This window comes from Scomber japonicus, chromosome 20, assembly GCF_027409825.1.
Source record: "Scomber japonicus isolate fScoJap1 chromosome 20, fScoJap1.pri, whole genome shotgun sequence".
Classification (NCBI taxonomy): Eukaryota; Metazoa; Chordata; class Actinopteri; order Scombriformes; family Scombridae; genus Scomber; species Scomber japonicus.
The window spans coordinates 10,676,481-10,693,395 of record NC_070597.1 but is presented as its reverse complement, the minus strand read 5'-3'; the positions used below and the strand labels follow the sequence as shown (position 1 = coordinate 10,693,395).

The following is a 16,915-nucleotide window of genomic DNA, read 5'->3' as shown; positions in this document are numbered from 1 at the left end:
ACGTGGTCTAAAATCTGCATGGTCTCTCTATCCGCTCTGTCTGTTGTCCGTTAAAATATGTATACGTTGAGGACGGTCCAATGTTTTTATGCTGGATCTGAAAGATTTTTATTGTGTGACATTCAACAGTGAACATAAAACCTAATTAACTGGTAGAGAAGTATATGAAATGATACAAAATATCTGCATTTTGTCCATGTTCAACTCATTTTGTGTTCACACTCTAAAAGAAAACATCCTCTAACCCATCTGTCTCTCTCTATCTTTCTCTCTCTCTCTTTAGATGGCAGGCAGCAGGTCGTGGCATGCACGCTTCTCAGTGCTGACCTACCTCCAGATCATGGTTTTCTACAACTTATTTACTCTGCTCAGTGTTTCTGCTGAGGTGCTCCGCATCCGAAAGCTGGTGATGCAGCTGCTGCTAGATGAACAGCTCGAGGTAATGAATGCACAAAAAGGGAACAAACACTGGTTTCACACAGGCGTTGCCCCCTCTCTAAGGTCTAATTCTCACAGGATTATGAATGGCCATTTATTGTCCCTTAGTCTCTCCTCTCTAAACCATAATCCCCCTTTTCTATACACAGTTACGGCTTAAAAATAACCCTGTACCTCACTGCTCACATCTTAATTTGTTTTCTTATTCTGGTGCATTTCTTGTTGATAAAGCTGTCCTGCACTCTTATGTAGCAAAATGTCAAGTTAGACATCTAAAAGTAAAACATAATCATATAATGGTAATAAAACATAAAATGCCATGACTGTCTAGACTGACCAAAAAGTTTGGGACAGAATTATACCTATACAGATGGTGTTTGAATATTTAGCTTATATTAAGCAAGTAGTCTTCTTACAGTGTTCATTTACTCCCCTTATACACATATGATATGTACGATCATATATGTAGGCACCATTATTGCCTGGTGGTAACTTTTCTGCTTCAAACTGGTTATCTGAGGCTGGTTCTTGCATGGACATTGAAATCATGATATAAAAAAAGTCATTTTCTCTCAGTGAAAAACGTTAGTCTCCTCAAAGCTTATGACAAACGACCAAAAACGAGTCAATAAGATGCAGCAGAGAAACTGCAGCGAGATGCAGTAGCGAAACAACAAGTGTTTGAAACAGTCAATAAAATTCAATTAATATCAAAGCTGTCCATGTACTTTATATTCATGTAATAAATATAAAAATATCAATTCGGTAATCTGCATGAGAAATGAAAAAGAAAAAGAGATTTGCTTATAATTATCATCCGCTTACAGTAAGCAGTTTGACCTGACCTCAGTACAGTATATAAGCAGTTTCCACTGTAATTATTAATTGATTATTGAATGCAATAAAATCAGCGTTACTGCTGGAGCTCAGAACACAGCAGTCCCTCCAAATATCGAGTTGCAGCATCTTTTGAACAATCCATGTCTCACTTGTCTCAGTGCTTTTAAAACCTTCTTTAACCTGTCTCTTTCCATCGATCTGGCTGTACAGGGGGCAATCAGTAAGCACCGGGCTGTGCCTGGTTTGTCTAAAACACAAAAGCAGCTGCTTCTCTTAATATTATGTAAACTTGGTAAGTGTACAGCTGGTGAATGTGTCATCTATGTAGCATTGTCTATTTCAATGCTTCTTCACTCAGTGCTTATTCATAATTTATGCAAAGTGATGCAGGAAGGCAGTGATGTTCTGCAAGTGAATTTTACCTCAGCTCAACTCAGCATCTATCCTTCCTCCTCCTCCTCTGCTCATATGTCCCGTGTACCTTGCTTTTCCCCCAATCTCCTTTCACTCGGCTCTTTTAATAAATTGTGTATGCGTTTCCCGCCCTAAAACTGCCTTGTGCTTTCCACTGCATCTTTTATTTTGTCGCATCTGATCTTCACAGGTCTCTTTTCTTAAATTCTGACTCTTTCTTTTTCTCTATCCTTGCTGTCCCTCCCTTCTCCCTCTTCCTTCTCTCTGTAGGTGAGGGACATGGCAGGCACCACCCTCAGTGGTTTACTGCAGTGCCAGTTCTTCCCCCTGGACTCCAGTCTGCAGACGCAGCTCCAGACGCTGAGTCAGACTCCCCTCCCCAAGGCCAGAGGAGAGCTGGCCTCCACGGGTACACGCACGCACACACACACATCCACACACACACATTTACGTGCATGTCACAATCACAGAGTGAGGCAATCACAGTAATACTTGCCCTGTTACCCTTTCTTATACCAAGGGAATTGTGAACCTTGAAATTTCAAAGGCCCATTTTAACTGTATTTGTCTGTGTGCGTGTGTGTGTGTGTGTATGCGCAGACTTAGTGCGGCGCCATGCTGGAGTGCTCGGCCTTAGTGCGTGTATCCTGTCGAGCCCTTATGACGTTCCTGACTGGATGCCGCATATACTGATGGACCTGAGTGACCATCTCAACGACCCACAGCCTATTGAGGTACACACACTTGTTAGCACACACACATTAGCACACACACGTTGGCACACACACAACCACTCATATACAAACATCTAGCTCAACACAGTGTGAGCTGAAAGAATACAATTTCATTGTCCAATTGAGGAGAAAATTGTGTCTTTGGCCTTACTTCAGGCATGAAGAAGACGTACAATGTAATCCGTAGTGCAGAGTCTGAATAATACATTACAGTGATGGGGAGCCAATGATGATGATAATTTAGTGCTTCTCCTGTTGCAAAGTGAAAGATGAGAAAGAAAATACAGTGGAATACTGTAAAAAAAATAAAAAAATAAAGTATATATATTTGCATGTAGATTAATTACAGAGTCTATAATAGAGGCGACTGGAGAGAATATCTGTTGTGCAAATTCCATGTAAAAAATAACAAGAAACTGATTTTGGGTAGAATAATTAGGGATACTTATCTTTAGGCCTGTTTCCACCAAAATCTCCAGGTATTTTGAACCCAGAGGAACTAATCTCAGGCACTAAACTTCAAACTTTAAGCCCCTGTTTACCACTTCTGTTTGCATTTCCACTGCATCTGAGGAACCAGGTAGCTCATGTAAGTTAAACCCATGAGGAATTGAAAAATGATGGAAGCATTTGAGATGCAGTATTAACACATAAGGAAACATCAACACAAATTTGTCCTGTTCTTTGTATTTGCTGCTGCATGAGTTGGATGTAATGAGTGAAGGAAATGGAGAAATGCAGAGGAGGAAAATTCAACTGAAACTAAGAGCGTCTGTCTCCACAGTAAATCATCTGTTCTGCTTTAGAATGTAATCACCGTGAAATGATCTCCTTTTTTCTCTCGCTCTGTTTTTTAAATGACTCGGGAAGCCGACAACAATGCCTTACTTTGCTTTAACATTAACAAACAAACAGAAATGTCGTCCCCTTGTTTTAAACTGGTCCCAAATCAATATGAGAGTGCTTTCCTATTTTATGAATCAAGCGGCACACAAGTTGAAGTGTGTGTTTGAGCAATCAACGACAGTCATTCTTGCAAACCCTGTCCCCAAAATTCCTGCAGTTTTGGAAAGTGAGCACAGACTTTTAGCGGGGTAAAACATTGTCCCTGGAACTAAATTTAGACCCTGGTTCCTCCGGTGGAAAGGCAGGTAGAGGAACTGAATTCCTCAAAAGGTTCTTAGTACCTGGGGAAACTTCCTGTGAAGCGGCTTGTGTTTCTTCAGGCAGATTAACTGATCTATAAACAAAGTCAGTTTTGGTTGTCTGGCCAGAGGCGCCTCACTCCTTCCTTAAAGTCTAAGCTAATCATTTTATCTGAAGGCCATAATGTAAAAATGGATGGTAGTGTAAGTCATGAATACACCTTTAGTTATCGTGATCATCAGTTTAATTCCGTTTTTGTGTCCTTGTTGACACAACTTTTCACTTTGTTTGAATAGATAGTGGCTGTTATCAAGGGTTATTATCAGCTCATCACTTTTTTCCTCCTCCTCAAAACAAATGAGGCAAGAGAGGGAAGTAACAGCAGCGGCTTTATTGCACTAGTTTACTGCAGGGTTAATTGAATTGTCCCAATTTTGATAAACAAACACATGCCTTTTGTAAATATACATTATCACTCCAGTTATGGTTTTCCACGGGCAAAATCACATTAACGGGATATTGTGTTATATTGTTTGTGTTTATTGTTGTAACAATGTTTATGCTGCTCTACTGGCCAGAGATTGTAATCTCAGTGAGACTTTTACCTGGTTAAATAAAAGACTCTACACTGATATGCTGTATTCTATTTATAGTAATAATTTGTATTGTAGTGTAAATCCATTCAAAGTCAAGTTTTACTCAAGTTTGAAGATAAAATGCTAAAATATAATATTAATAATAAAAATATTCTCATCAAAGCCACAATTAAAAACATATATGCATATTTAACAAAGGTTTGGTTTTCCTCCTGTAGTTATTGAAGCTAGTAATGTGTTGAGTTTTTAAATAGTTTTCTAACTGTGTCTCTAAAGGTAAGATGTGCTATAAAATGTATGTTTCTTCTCATCTCTCCAGTATTATGTTTAAGTTTTTTAACACTGGCTCATGATGTTTGTGGAAATTGAAGGTCTGAAAGTCAAAGATTATTTCAAATGGTTTTCTTTATTAAACTTTTTGTAGTTTTCTGTGTGTGCAGCATTCTTGTATGAATTCATGGTCACTTCTAGGCATACTTGAGCATTATCACATTTTTTCCATTGAGTAAGTATTTTTGTGTTTTTTTTTTGCCCAAAGATGACGGTAAAGAAGACATTGTCGGAGTTCAGGCGTACTCACCATGATAACTGGCAGGAGCATCGGCAGTGCTTTACTGATGACCAGCTGCTCGTGCTCACAGACCTGCTGGTGTCGCCCTGTTACTACGCCTAGACAGACAGCTGCCTTTCCAGGTCCTCTACAGACTGATCACCACCAATAGAAAAACAATTACACCTTTAACACTGTTGGGAACTCTGCAGTCTACCGGTCCTCTGTAAAATAATGTTTAATAATGTGGCAACGGCCTCTGAAACCTTCACGTGTCATTTTTGGCCTTCAGTAAAAACCCAACAGGAAAGCAGACCTGGGCAACATGGTCTCAAATATTTAACTTACTTGGCGTATTTATTTTGTTTTGCCAAGAAGCTCAACAGCCCCAAAGGTGGCCACTTTACTTTAGAGATAACCACCCTTTAGGTGTATTTTTGTATTAGATTAAAGGAGTTTTATCTTTTCTCATTAAACTATTTCACTAGAAGATTTTTAAATACTTTAAAGGGTGGGACTGGCCATTCTTCTATTAAATACAATAAAATATATGATGAATATAAATAAATATATCAATATGAAAAACTGACATATAGTTACACATAGTTCTATACTACTGTATCTCTACAGTTGTAAGGTCATATAACACATACAATATAATAAAAAATATAAATTATATTATTGATACGCATGTGTATAACACTGCTAAGTATATGTAAGCTTTTAAAAAGACATAAAGATGTATAACATGATGTAATAACATTATATCATATCTATATATCTAAACAACCGACTGTGTTGTATTATACAGTAGCACAGCACTGATAGTTGTTACTGTTGTTTCCTGCTAAATAAATTCACTGCACCATTCGTGAAGAGGTGTATGTTATTTTAGAGGAAAAAGCATGAGTGTGGTGTGCTAAATATTTTCCAAGGTTGACTGATCATATGGTGTCACACACATACTGTTTCTGCTTTCCACAGCAGCTTATGTTCAGCACAGAGACAGTTCAAACATTGTTTCTTTTTGAACGGATAGATTTTAGTTTTCCAACATGTCATATCACTACAGACTTCTGCTGATAAACACTGTTAACTGGCTACAACTTGATATACAGTGTATGAATGTGTGCGTGTGTTATAGAAAGACATGTTGACTTTTTCTGAGGCAGTGCTGTTGACTTTGATAAGCTCTCTGTGCCAAGACGTATGCTGGCAGAATGAGAGGAGGCGTAACTGATGCCGGTACACCAATAGGTGCAAATACTCACACAAGAACAGTCTGGAATAAACAAGGTGTACTCGTGTGGGCGTACTGTGTGATTGCGTGTTAACAGTGGAATTATGATGATACCTACCATGAAATTTGGTTTTCATCAGGAGGAAGGATGAGGGATTTTTACCAAAGCAGGATTATCAGTTTAGACAAGCAGCTTTGGAAAGAACTGTGGTAAAAAATCTTTTTAAAAAGTGGTGGATTGTCAAACCGGCCAAGAGAATGACATCCCATATGTCATGCTGCTAACATGAGCAAGGTGAACCAGTCACACTCAAATTAGGTATGTTGATGTTGCTTGTGAGACAAGGTGAAACATAGTGTTGTTAACACAGTAGTGTTAACAGCATCATCAAAGCCATTTAAGTGTTAAGTTATTATCCTGCTCGAAATTTTGTGAGCTCAACTTCAGATGATTTTTTATTTAAAATGTGTGAAAACACATCAAATGTATCTGTGAATATAGATATATTCATGCAAAAATATGAATGAATTCAAAACATTCTTCCTTAGAGCTGATGAATATTGTACATTTACAAGTTTATAGCATATTTTGGGATCACTCAACATATATTTTTCTAGACTTTTTTGTACTTTAATGCAATTTCTGTAGAGTAATACTAACAGGGATAGAAACAGACTTCCTTAACACATTTTCTGTACCCGAAATATCCTGATTTTCCTCCACAAGTTCCTTAAACCCTGAGATTATTTGACATGTTTTCTTTATCAAATCACTGTTCAATCTGTTTGATTGTGTGAGTGATTTTGTGCATTTTGTAGTCTTTCCTTCACTAAAGTTTCAAGAGAAAACAGGTGAGCGTCTGAATCCTCGGGCAGAATTGTCCTCACAGCATCAGCCAGCTGAAACAGATATTCAGTGTTCTGTCCACTTGGACCAGTGGAGGTGGCAATCTGGTTGGCTATCTCCTCCAGAGGTGCGGGGCCGAGGTAGTCTGGGTTGTCCTGAGAGCCAATGTAGAGCAGCGTCTGGCTGGGCGGGGGATTTAGTGGTGGACGGGGGTGAAAGGTCACCGCGATGACCTGGTAACCACCTTTTTCTCGGTAGTCGAGGTAGCTCTTCACTTCCTGCTCCCGGCCTGTCGGCAGCTTGTAAGCAACGCCCCAAACGCACCCCTGAGTAAGAGCAAAAGAGGAAGAACAGGTAGGTTAACATCAGTAGGAAAGAATTCAGAGTAATGAACTCTACACAAAAAGATGTGAAAACTACAATTCCTTTAGTCTAGTGCTGCAAATCCTCTGATTTCAGTTTCTCAAATGTGAATATTTTCTGTTTTTTTTCATACTCTGAAGTATCTAAACTGAATATCTTTAGGGTTGTGAACTGTTGATTAGGACAAAACTAGGGATTTGAGGATGTCATGTTGGGCTTTGGGAAACAGTGATTGACATGTTTCACCATTTTCTGACATTTAATAGATCAAACAATTGATAATTTATCTAGAAAATATCAACACATGAATCAATAATGAAAATGATCTTTAGTTGCAGCACTACTTTCATTCACTGGTATATTGATAATGATTATAAACTATTTCAGCATTGCGATTGTATAGAAGTCTATGAGAACTTGATTTATTACCTCAGTAAGCACTTTGCTATTCAGTTTATGGTCTCTTATGGTCTTATCTTTATGGTCAGCATGATGTTCATTTTGTAAATTATGTTCCAGTTTAGAATAAAAAAATACGTCAAAGCAGGGCGTTTGGGTTTGGTTACGTTGTGACCGGCAAGTCATTACCATGGCGACAACGTTGGTTACGTAACGCAAACATGGCGCCAGATTCACATTTTGGTTGCCTTAAAAAGTCTTGTTCAGCGTTTGACTCTTCTCCTCAACTAGTACACCCTCAGCTGTCCTGGTAAGGACATTTTGTTTTATTGGTTTTAAGCCTGTTTTCCCGGTAGCGAGCATTAGCATTAGCGTTAGCACACTGTGCTAACGCTAATGTTAGCACAGTGTCTCGAGACCACTTTTACGTGGTCTCGGTCTTGTCACAGTCTCGACCGTCTTTGGTCTTGGTCTTGCGGTCTCAGGTCGACATAGTGGTCGGGAGATTTGCAACAAATAATGTCCATGATACAAAACATAACATTCGATAATGCAACATTAAATTATTTCGCCTTTCACGCCCTTCAAATGCAACCAAGTTATGGTGTAACACTAGCTCACTAGCTGTTTATTTTTTTTGGTCTCGTCTCGACTTTGTCTTGGTCTTGACTCAGTCTGTCTTGGCCTTGGTTTCGTCTTGGTCTCGGTCTTACTTTGTAAATAAATTAAATTATTCTATTCATGTCAGCAGTAAAAGTGAAGAAAGTCTGTCGTTTACAGCAAAAACAAGTTGATTAATCCTTTAGTTGACGGACTCAAAATGCATCCATTACTATTTTTATGACTGATTATCAGAGTAAGTCGGTTTCAGGCAAAATGCTCCGATTCCAACTTGAGGACTTGCTGGATTTTTCAGTTTCACATCATTGTAAAGTGACTATTTTTGGGTTTGGGACTACTGGCAACTGTGATAAGCATTTTTCACAAATTTCTGACATTTTACAACCAATGAATTGATTAATCGAGAATCTGATGATTAGCTGATAAGAAAATAATCATTACTGTCAGCTCTGTTCCTGTTTGTACTGATACTCATTATGACCATGTATACTCATCAGTCACCTTTGAAGGCACATTTTCTACATTCTTATCGTGTTCGCCTTACATCACAAGACACACTTTCTGTATCTCTTTATATCTTTTCCATCAACTGCAACAAAATTGTCTCTCATCCAAGGTCACAATACCATCCAGCGTCCTCTCCTTTGTTTCAGCTGTGGATGATGTCATTTTGTTTCCTGAGCAGCACACGCTCTTGGTGTTGCTCAGCATTTGCGATAATGAAGCAGTAACCCTACGAATCCGAATCAGAGCTGAGTATATTCATCACGGGCAGTGTTTCATATAAGTAAATATAACTTGTGAACCGTGCTCTGTTAAGTGGAATCTCACTTTCATAACCTTGCTGTTCACTTAGTGACACTGTTAGTTTGCTTGCCTCCGCGCAATAAGTTTTACCCTTAATTACACCCAATAATACAGTGATAAATGACACAGTAGTAGGTGAACTATGACCTGTGGGGGGTTATAAAATGTTATTGCTGTCAAAGTAAAGTGTGATTCTTGTTTGCTTTTCCCACTGGCATGATTTGTCATGCTATAAAAACATCACACTAATAGCTGTTGTCAAATTAATTAACAACATATCAAGATTTATGTCATTTTAGTAGATATGGGAAGCTACATATTGAAGAGAAAGGATAAAGGATGTACATCTTGTTTATGTTAAATGTTGCTTTTGTTATTTTTGCATGTACATACACTCACTGGCCTCTTTATTAGGTACACCTGTTCAATCTGATACAATCCAATAAAACAGCTCTGCTCTAAATTCTACATTCATGAAGCTTATACATTTTCATTTTTTGTTAACATTGTCAATAAAGGCTTTATATACAATAACATAAATGCTTTATGTTCAGAAACCCCATTCAATATAATGCACCTCAGTACGCCACCACCACTTAGTACGACCTCAGTAATAAACATAAGGTAAAAGTATGACTTTTTTGACAATGTTAACAAAAACTGAAAATATAATTTAAAGTAGAGTTGTTGTTGTATTGAATTCGATTGCACAGGTGTACCGAATGAAGTGGCCAGTGAGTGTATGTTGGAGGAGTACAGTAGGTGACATATTACAGAGTACAGCTGCAATGATTAATCGATTAAGCGACCAGAAAATTAATCTGCAGCTGATACTTGCTTATTATCTTGAAAGGCAGTTGGATTTGCAACATCATGCAAGAATACATCTTGTCAGGCTTCAAGTTATGCTCTTATGGCCGACGAGGACCAATCAGCATCATATGAGGAACTACTGGCAGCCTGTAATACATGGTGATAGACACATGCTTCACCCAATCACATGCCAAATATATTTTTAAACTGCTTTTCTTTTTTCCAAACAGTTTCCAAAGATGACTTGTCAGGTTAACTGAAGTCAAAACTATAGCTAGGTCCATTTTTGAGCCTCTCCGGTGGGAGGATTTGTTGCTTTTCTCTGTGTTGTATCATTACAAATGGAATATCTTTGGATTTCGGAGGGCTTTGTCTTACCTCGGGGTCTTCCACCAGTGTCACAACCCGGCCTGGCTGTAAAAAGACAAGCATAACAGGCACTTGTAGTCAGGATCAAAAACACATGAGTGGTTTATGTAGTAATATAATTAAAATTGCAAGAGGGAATACCCGCTTTTTAGGAAATGTTATGAGGATAATATAAGCTACATACTATAGATCACAATAATAATTAAAACCCTCTAAAATATTAAAAAGTTAAGTGATGCCTGGAGTGAGCTGTTTGAGCTCTCTTTAACAGATAAATAATGACCTCTAGCCATACAATTCAACATCCTGCCCTAACTTTACTTTTGTAGTCAACTCTTTAGAACACAATCAAGTAGATACATGCATTAAAACCAATGTATCCGTCTTTTATTGAGGGTGGTAATGTGATGATGTCTTTACAGTACTGTCTCTGTATTTACACAATGAACCAACAATTCACGAATATCCCAAGAACTTTTTAAATTGTTTATATCTGTTCACTTGCATCAGAGCACTTAATTTTCATCATGAATAAGACTGCCTTATCATTATTATATCACTCATTACGACGCTGACCTCCCCATTCAAACGCACTATTGCAACATTGCATCATTACAAAGTACTTTATTTCCTTTTAAGGCCGCTATACTGTAGGTCCCAAAGCCAATAACGTGTACTTACTTTACCCGGTACTCCACGGTGGTCGGTACTGCCCTGCCAAAACCGACGGCTGAAGCCTTTAATGTAACCAATTCTTTTCTCCTCATAAGGAAAATCCACTTTCCATATCAGGGACCCGTAACCGAAAACCCACATGATAAGCTAACCCGGTGCGCGCTTACGATTCCGTGACGGATATACAACAAGAAGAAGGACGGGTTACAAGTTTGGACTGACTGGCACCTTTTTTTCTGTCTGAAAACCAGGCAAGAGCGATGGTTACAATATTATAATGACAGACATGTTTCACCTGTGACAGGGTACTGGTGCTGAATGGTGGGTTCACACGGTCATAGCGGCTCCCTCTGTGGCAGGACAAGGTTGTCAAGTCATCTCTAGGGATGACGTAAGCACGCACAGTTCCGTCTAAGCAGCCGATTCTTTTGTCCTAGGACGGCGAAGTCATGACCCGTCCTAGTCCACTCGCTGACTGGCTAGGAGTCGTTGCATTCATTGGTTGGAATGGTTAGATAAGGTGTGTGATTGGTTAGGGTAAGAACAGCAGAGTTGGCCAATCAGAAGTTGAGTAGGGCGGGTCATGACTTCGCCGTCCTAGGGAATATAATATCTCCCACTATTGAGCTTACTTAAATAATATAAACTGTAGGAGAACATTCAGTAATGACTACAAATTAAATGCAGTAATAATAATTATAATACATTTTATTTATCACACACTGTACACTTGAAGCAGAGATTTTATATAATAAAATATTGTATAGTATTTTATTAAATATATTTTTTATTTTATTTATTAATTATAATCATAATTAATATTATTATCATCATCTTATCTTAAAACCATCAATATAAAAGATTGGTTAAAAAAAACACTAACATAAAACATCATAAAATACAAGGATAAAAGCAGCAACCAGTAGAGTTAATTAAAAATCAAAGGCACATGCCTTTTTAAAAATGAATATCAAGAACATACAGACATTCAGCATTTAAATGTGCATTCTTGTGTAATTCAAAATATCACTGTGAATAATTATATGTCAAGTAAAGAAAATATAAGAAATCTGTAAAATAAATAAAATAATCAGTGGAGTAATATATAACAGTTATTATTAAATCCTTACAACATGATCAAATAATATCCAAGTATGCAAATTAAATTCAACCAGAAATGTATTTATGACTTATGTATGTGGAATTCGCCAATTACAAGTATAAGATTCATGTTACACAAAGGGTTTTTTAATTATTTTCAGATTTAGTAATAATGTCCCTAGCCAACTTGTTGTATAGTGCCTGTTTTTATTAAATATACACTTTAATAAAACCATCTATAAAGGCCTTTTCTTTATTTAGCAAGTGGCCATGAAGTTTTCATTACTGTAGTGCTGTATAAAGGTTTTTTACTGTTCACTATATTTAATGTTAATGTCAGTGAACGAGAATGCTTTTAAATAACCTCTTTAAGCGTCTATTAAAACAACACTTGTTCTCAAACAAGTACGATGTATTTTAGTAACTGACAGAAAAAAGAATATCACATTAATTAAGATTTTTAACAAGTCATAACACATTAATTAATAATACATTTGTTTATGTGGCTTTGTTGTTGGAAAAAATAGGCTGATTTGGGTGTGATTCCCTTTGCTTTTTTTCCTCCTTGACCTATAAATTAATAGATCATAAACCCATAAAACTTCTTGTGGGCTAGCTTTGATATGAATTACTTTTCAGTTTATTTATACCTGTGTTTTGAGGGGGTTTTTTGCAATTATTTTCTATTAAGGAAAATATATGTACTCAAAACACAAACTAGGACAAATCATTTAAGGAATATGGGCTTGCATCCCGACACCAGGGGGTGCTGAGTTTCTATTTCCCATGGTGTATTCTCATTGTGTGTTTTCCCAAATAACATGCTCATCATGTATGCCCTGTGAGCACTGATTCAGAACCAAATAAAGTGGACAGCAACAGTCTGGCCTGTAATGTCAGCTCTATGAACAGCAGCCGCGCTCATTCTTCTGCCTCTGAGAGCAGCTAGTCAGCAAAGAATTTATGTAATATGCCAGCCTCATTTTTGGAGAGGCAGATCTGTAGTTGAAATCCACAGAGCTGGGATGGAAAATGTTGCAGAGGAAACATCTGCCATGAAGGTGCACTGATTCAAGGCACCTTAACCACATGTGTTAGTGAAGGTGCTCACTGGCTGACAGCAGGCAGACTAAGATCAGCTTTCATGGTGGGAATGTGTGTAAATTTGTGCATGAAGTAATTGGAACAAAAAATGCCTCTCACTGCTCTCAAAACCTGTGATTTCCAGGTCAAAATCATCCCTTTTTACCCTTGTATGTGTTGCCTGAAGTACTGTTATTATGCTTCCTGTTATTTAAAGCAGGTTGTTCTGTAAATGACAAATGTTCAAATAGTTTGTTCCTATAAACCTCCATAGAGTTACACAGGAGTATACTAACTGATGTTGGTAACTAGGCCAAATCCTGCTTCAAATATCTTAATGTTTACATAATTGTTAAACCAATTCGTATGTGAATCAGCATCACAAACAGTTTAAAAACTGTCCTGTGAGCATATGTTTTATGCAGTATTCATCTTTGCGGCACACATTTTTGGAGAAATATGGTCAATTTCTGCTTTTTCTCGCATTTATTTTATCATAATGACAAAGAATCCCTGCAGCATATTTGTTTTCTAAGAAAAATGGCAGTTTTTATGGCAACAAATGTTTTATTTGCTGATATTTGGATGATGGCAAACAAAGATGTTTGTTAAAATGGTGATAACTCAAGTGGAATAAATGCTTTTATAGCATTAAGAGAAATATACTTCTTTGTAACACAAATCTATAGCTAAGTTTAAATAACAACATTTAAATAACAAATCAAATAACATGATGATATGATGATAATCATACCAAATCAAATGAGTAATTGTTTCAAAACAATTATTCAGTGCTGTATGCATGTGTCTTTGCCCTCCTGTCTCCCTCCATCAGCCAACTTGTACAGTACTCTATTTTGAATTTTTTTACCATTCCCCACACTTGTTACATTAATTTATGTTCTCACAGGCCTTCTTCCTCTCTGATGGGCACATCCTCTCAGTCTATTTTCCCTGTGCTCCTCCCCTCTTTGTGTTCCTTCTCCAGACTTCAGTGCTGTTCCCAAACCTTCTTGCTCTCCTCCTGTGCACAGTCTTCTGTGTATTCCTTAGGGAGGTGACCAAGATTCAACCATCTTCTTCTTTGTTTTTCTCATTTGCACTCGCTCCCTTTCATTTAGGAAAGTTTGTCTGTCTTTTTAAATCTTTCTTTCTGTTGTCTGTCCCCTACTCTGGTCGGTTTGTCTTGTGAAGAACGAAAATCCAGGAGAACATATCTGTATCTCTCAGTCTGTCATTTTTTAGACCGTATTCTCTTTCATCTGTTTGATTGTGCATCACTAAATGGTGCTTTCAACATTCAAAACATTTTTTGAGATTGTTTCTCTTAAGGCTACCTGGCAGGTTGAAGGCTATATGAGCGGATCTGTTCAATGTTAGCCAGCTTAATTAATTTATGCTTTGTTATTGCTCATAGTGAGTAAATGTGCCACTGTTGATTTCTTTTCAATTGGTCCTTTTCAGGCTACATGGTCTTAGTCTGCTTAACCTGCTCCTCTGGCTCTGGTTCAGCTTTAAAGAGAATTGTTCACTTAGTTGAACTTGTTTTTCTGCCATCCACTTGCAGGTTTGGCTGACTCACCTCCAATACTAAGATTTATTGAATGCCATTTCATTCAAAACCCCACCCAAAATGCATACCACCTATCAAGTTACCAGACACCACCTATCCAGTCATCCTGCACTGCCATCTGGTCAACAGCGCAGAGCAACCCAAATGGGCATCGTATGCTACCCAGCTGGATGGCATCAATTGGGTGGAAATTCCATCGCCTCTCTTAAAATGTAAGTAGAGCTAGACAGGCCAAAACAAATTTTGGAAATAAACTGAAATGTAAGGTGGGGTAATTGGTATTATTAATATTAATGTGTGACCTCCAGTCTTTTGGTCAGTTGTACCATTATGGCTAATCCCAGAACCTGAGGTTGATCCATTCATACTGAATAATAACAAAAGAAGATCAAGAGATATAATCAGGGAAGTTAGGTCTCATCTGCACCAAGAATGGAGTTCAGATGGATTCAGAGAGCAGGAAAGTAGCATTTGGAGTACCCATTCCTGAATTGAAAATCTGAAATGGACATAGAATTTCAGATCAGATGTCAGTGGTCACAGCAGAGATGTCTGAAATATTATGGTCACTTTGGTGTGTAGAGGAGAATAAACCAGACAATTCAGTCATATGCAGTGATTCAGTGGCAGCTTTAGCTACAATAAGAGAAAGCTAATCAAAGTCTAGACGTGATATATTGACAGAGATTTATCAAACATCATACAGATTTCACAAGGCAGGGTGTGACGTGGGTTTTATTTGAGTCCAGCACACATGGGTGTGGAGGGAAACAAGGAAGCAGATTACTTGGCAAAGAACCCTGCTCATGAGGATAGAGTAGAAATTACCCTACAATATGGACTGTCAGAATACATTTAAATCATGAACAAGTCGGTCAAAGAAATGCATTAGGATACATGTGAAAAGGAAGGGGAAGTATGACTTTACATTACAGAAAACAGTGGAAACAGTAAAAAGCAATTTTGCCTGCAAAAGAAAAAAATCAGTTGTCATAAACAGGTTGAGACTTGGGTTATTGTGGGCTTAGGAGTGGGCTCTGGATGGTAAATGTGAGTGTGGAGACTCAGCGACAGTAAGATACATCCTTATCCAATGCAAGAATTACTCACTTCAAAGGAGGAAGCTGTTCGAAGACCTGGAAGCAGCTAAACAATTTGTATACTGCGCACTTTGTTCAACCTGGATAACTGGAGTAAAACAAGGACGCTGATGGAATATTTGTATAGTATTGGAATATATAGCAAAATACGAAAAGCCTACCTAATCCAAAGAAGAAGAAGGAAATAGTAGATGGCTATACAGGCTCCCAGGAAGTGCACCAGGCTTAGAAGCCAATTTGACATAGTGGCCAAACTGTGTCATTAAAACTTCCGGTCCGTCAAGGGCCCAAAAATATTTTTTCCTGCACACAATCATGGGAAAAGGAGCAGCTATAAAACAGTGGATATATTTTTTTGAGCATTACAACCCCAGCGAAATTACTTGTTCCACTATCAGAATTTGATACATTTGGTCTGATAACATTTTGAATGTCTAGCCTAGAGCAACACTTTATCCAGTTCTCTTAATGCATCGATGTAGCTATAGCTGTGCATAAAATAAACGAGTGGTAAGGAACGGTGCAAAATAATATTATTTGTGAACCACAGCTCAGTAGTGTACATTTCTAATTGGCTCGCTGCACTACCCGACTAGGTGGCGCATGTCGCCAACTGGGTGGCACGCGATGTCCACTAGGTGGCGGCGCAGGATGACTAAATAGATGAAGTCTGGTGCCAGTGTAGGGGGTGTGCAGTTTGGGTGGTGGGTGTCTGGTAACCTGGATAACTAGTGTGCAGTTTGAGTTGGGTTTTGAATGAAGTAGCTCTCCATAGGACTCCTCCATACTGACTCACTCTAGCAGCAGTGATCGAACACAAAAAAAAACCCTTGATCCTCTGACCCTATCTCGGGAGCCGTAGTGAGGAATTTGCCAGTTAAGCCATAAAAGACCACTATATGTAGAAAGAAGAGTTGAGTGGGCCATTTTGGGTGCTGAGGTCTCAGACTGTTTGATCCTGAAGTACTCAGATGACTCCTGAGATTTCTCTTAGCTCTAGGCTCAGATACAGGCTCGGTGAATGCAGCCACATCTATCAGCGCCTGAGAATGTGATTCTATTCTGGGTTTAACAGATAATGATGACGATGTGAAGGACTGCAAGATAAGAAAGTCATTATTAGCTATTATCTATTTAGTATAACACCATTATTATCTATTTTGACTCCATTTCTACCCCGAGACTGCAAAAACCTGGCTAATTTGT

At 38.1% G+C, this 16,915-nt stretch overlaps 3 protein-coding genes across 3 annotated transcripts in view; 2 read left to right on the top strand and 1 right to left on the bottom strand.

The window, feature by feature from the left end:
* The window catches only part of psme4b (proteasome activator subunit 4b), a 35,720-nt gene extending 30,845 nt beyond the window's left edge, over positions 1-4,875 (top strand). Inside the window, exons 44-47 of the mRNA XM_053340790.1 lie at positions 284-439; positions 1,963-2,101; positions 2,293-2,426; positions 4,707-4,875. Of these exons, the coding sequence (XP_053196765.1) occupies positions 284-439; positions 1,963-2,101; positions 2,293-2,426; positions 4,707-4,841 (564 nt within the window). The 3' untranslated portion in view covers positions 4,842-4,875. The remainder of the gene's footprint in view (positions 1-283; positions 440-1,962; positions 2,102-2,292; positions 2,427-4,706) is intronic.
* Positions 1-16,915, top strand: part of ptprea (protein tyrosine phosphatase receptor type Ea) — a 424,624-nt gene that overhangs the window by 141,876 nt on the left and 265,833 nt on the right. The gene's annotated exons all lie outside the window — the stretch shown is intronic.
* Positions 6,393-11,205, bottom strand: chac2 (ChaC, cation transport regulator homolog 2 (E. coli)). Its single transcript, XM_053340818.1, has 3 exons — positions 10,859-11,205; positions 10,187-10,222; positions 6,393-7,131 (listed from the first exon to the last, which is right to left on the bottom strand). The coding sequence occupies exons 1-3, from the start codon at positions 10,991-10,993 to the stop codon at positions 6,736-6,738; spliced, it is 567 nt and encodes a 188-aa protein (XP_053196793.1). The 5' UTR covers positions 10,994-11,205; the 3' UTR covers positions 6,393-6,735.

What these genes read in the sequence shown, in the direction of transcription:
- chac2 (XM_053340818.1), bottom strand. Translation starts at nt 10,993, where the DNA reads ATGTGGGTTTTCGGTTACGGGTCCCTGATATGGAAAGTGGATTTTCCT. An exon ending in ACCGTGGAGTACCGGGTAAA is followed by an intron (nt 10,223 to 10,858) that starts GTAAGTACACGT and finishes GTCTTTTTACAG; the next exon opens with CCAGGCCGGGTTGTGACACT. An exon ending in CACTGGTGGAAGACCCCGAG is followed by an intron (nt 7,132 to 10,186) that starts GTAAGACAAAGC and finishes GCTCTTACTCAG; the next exon opens with GGGTGCGTTTGGGGCGTTGC.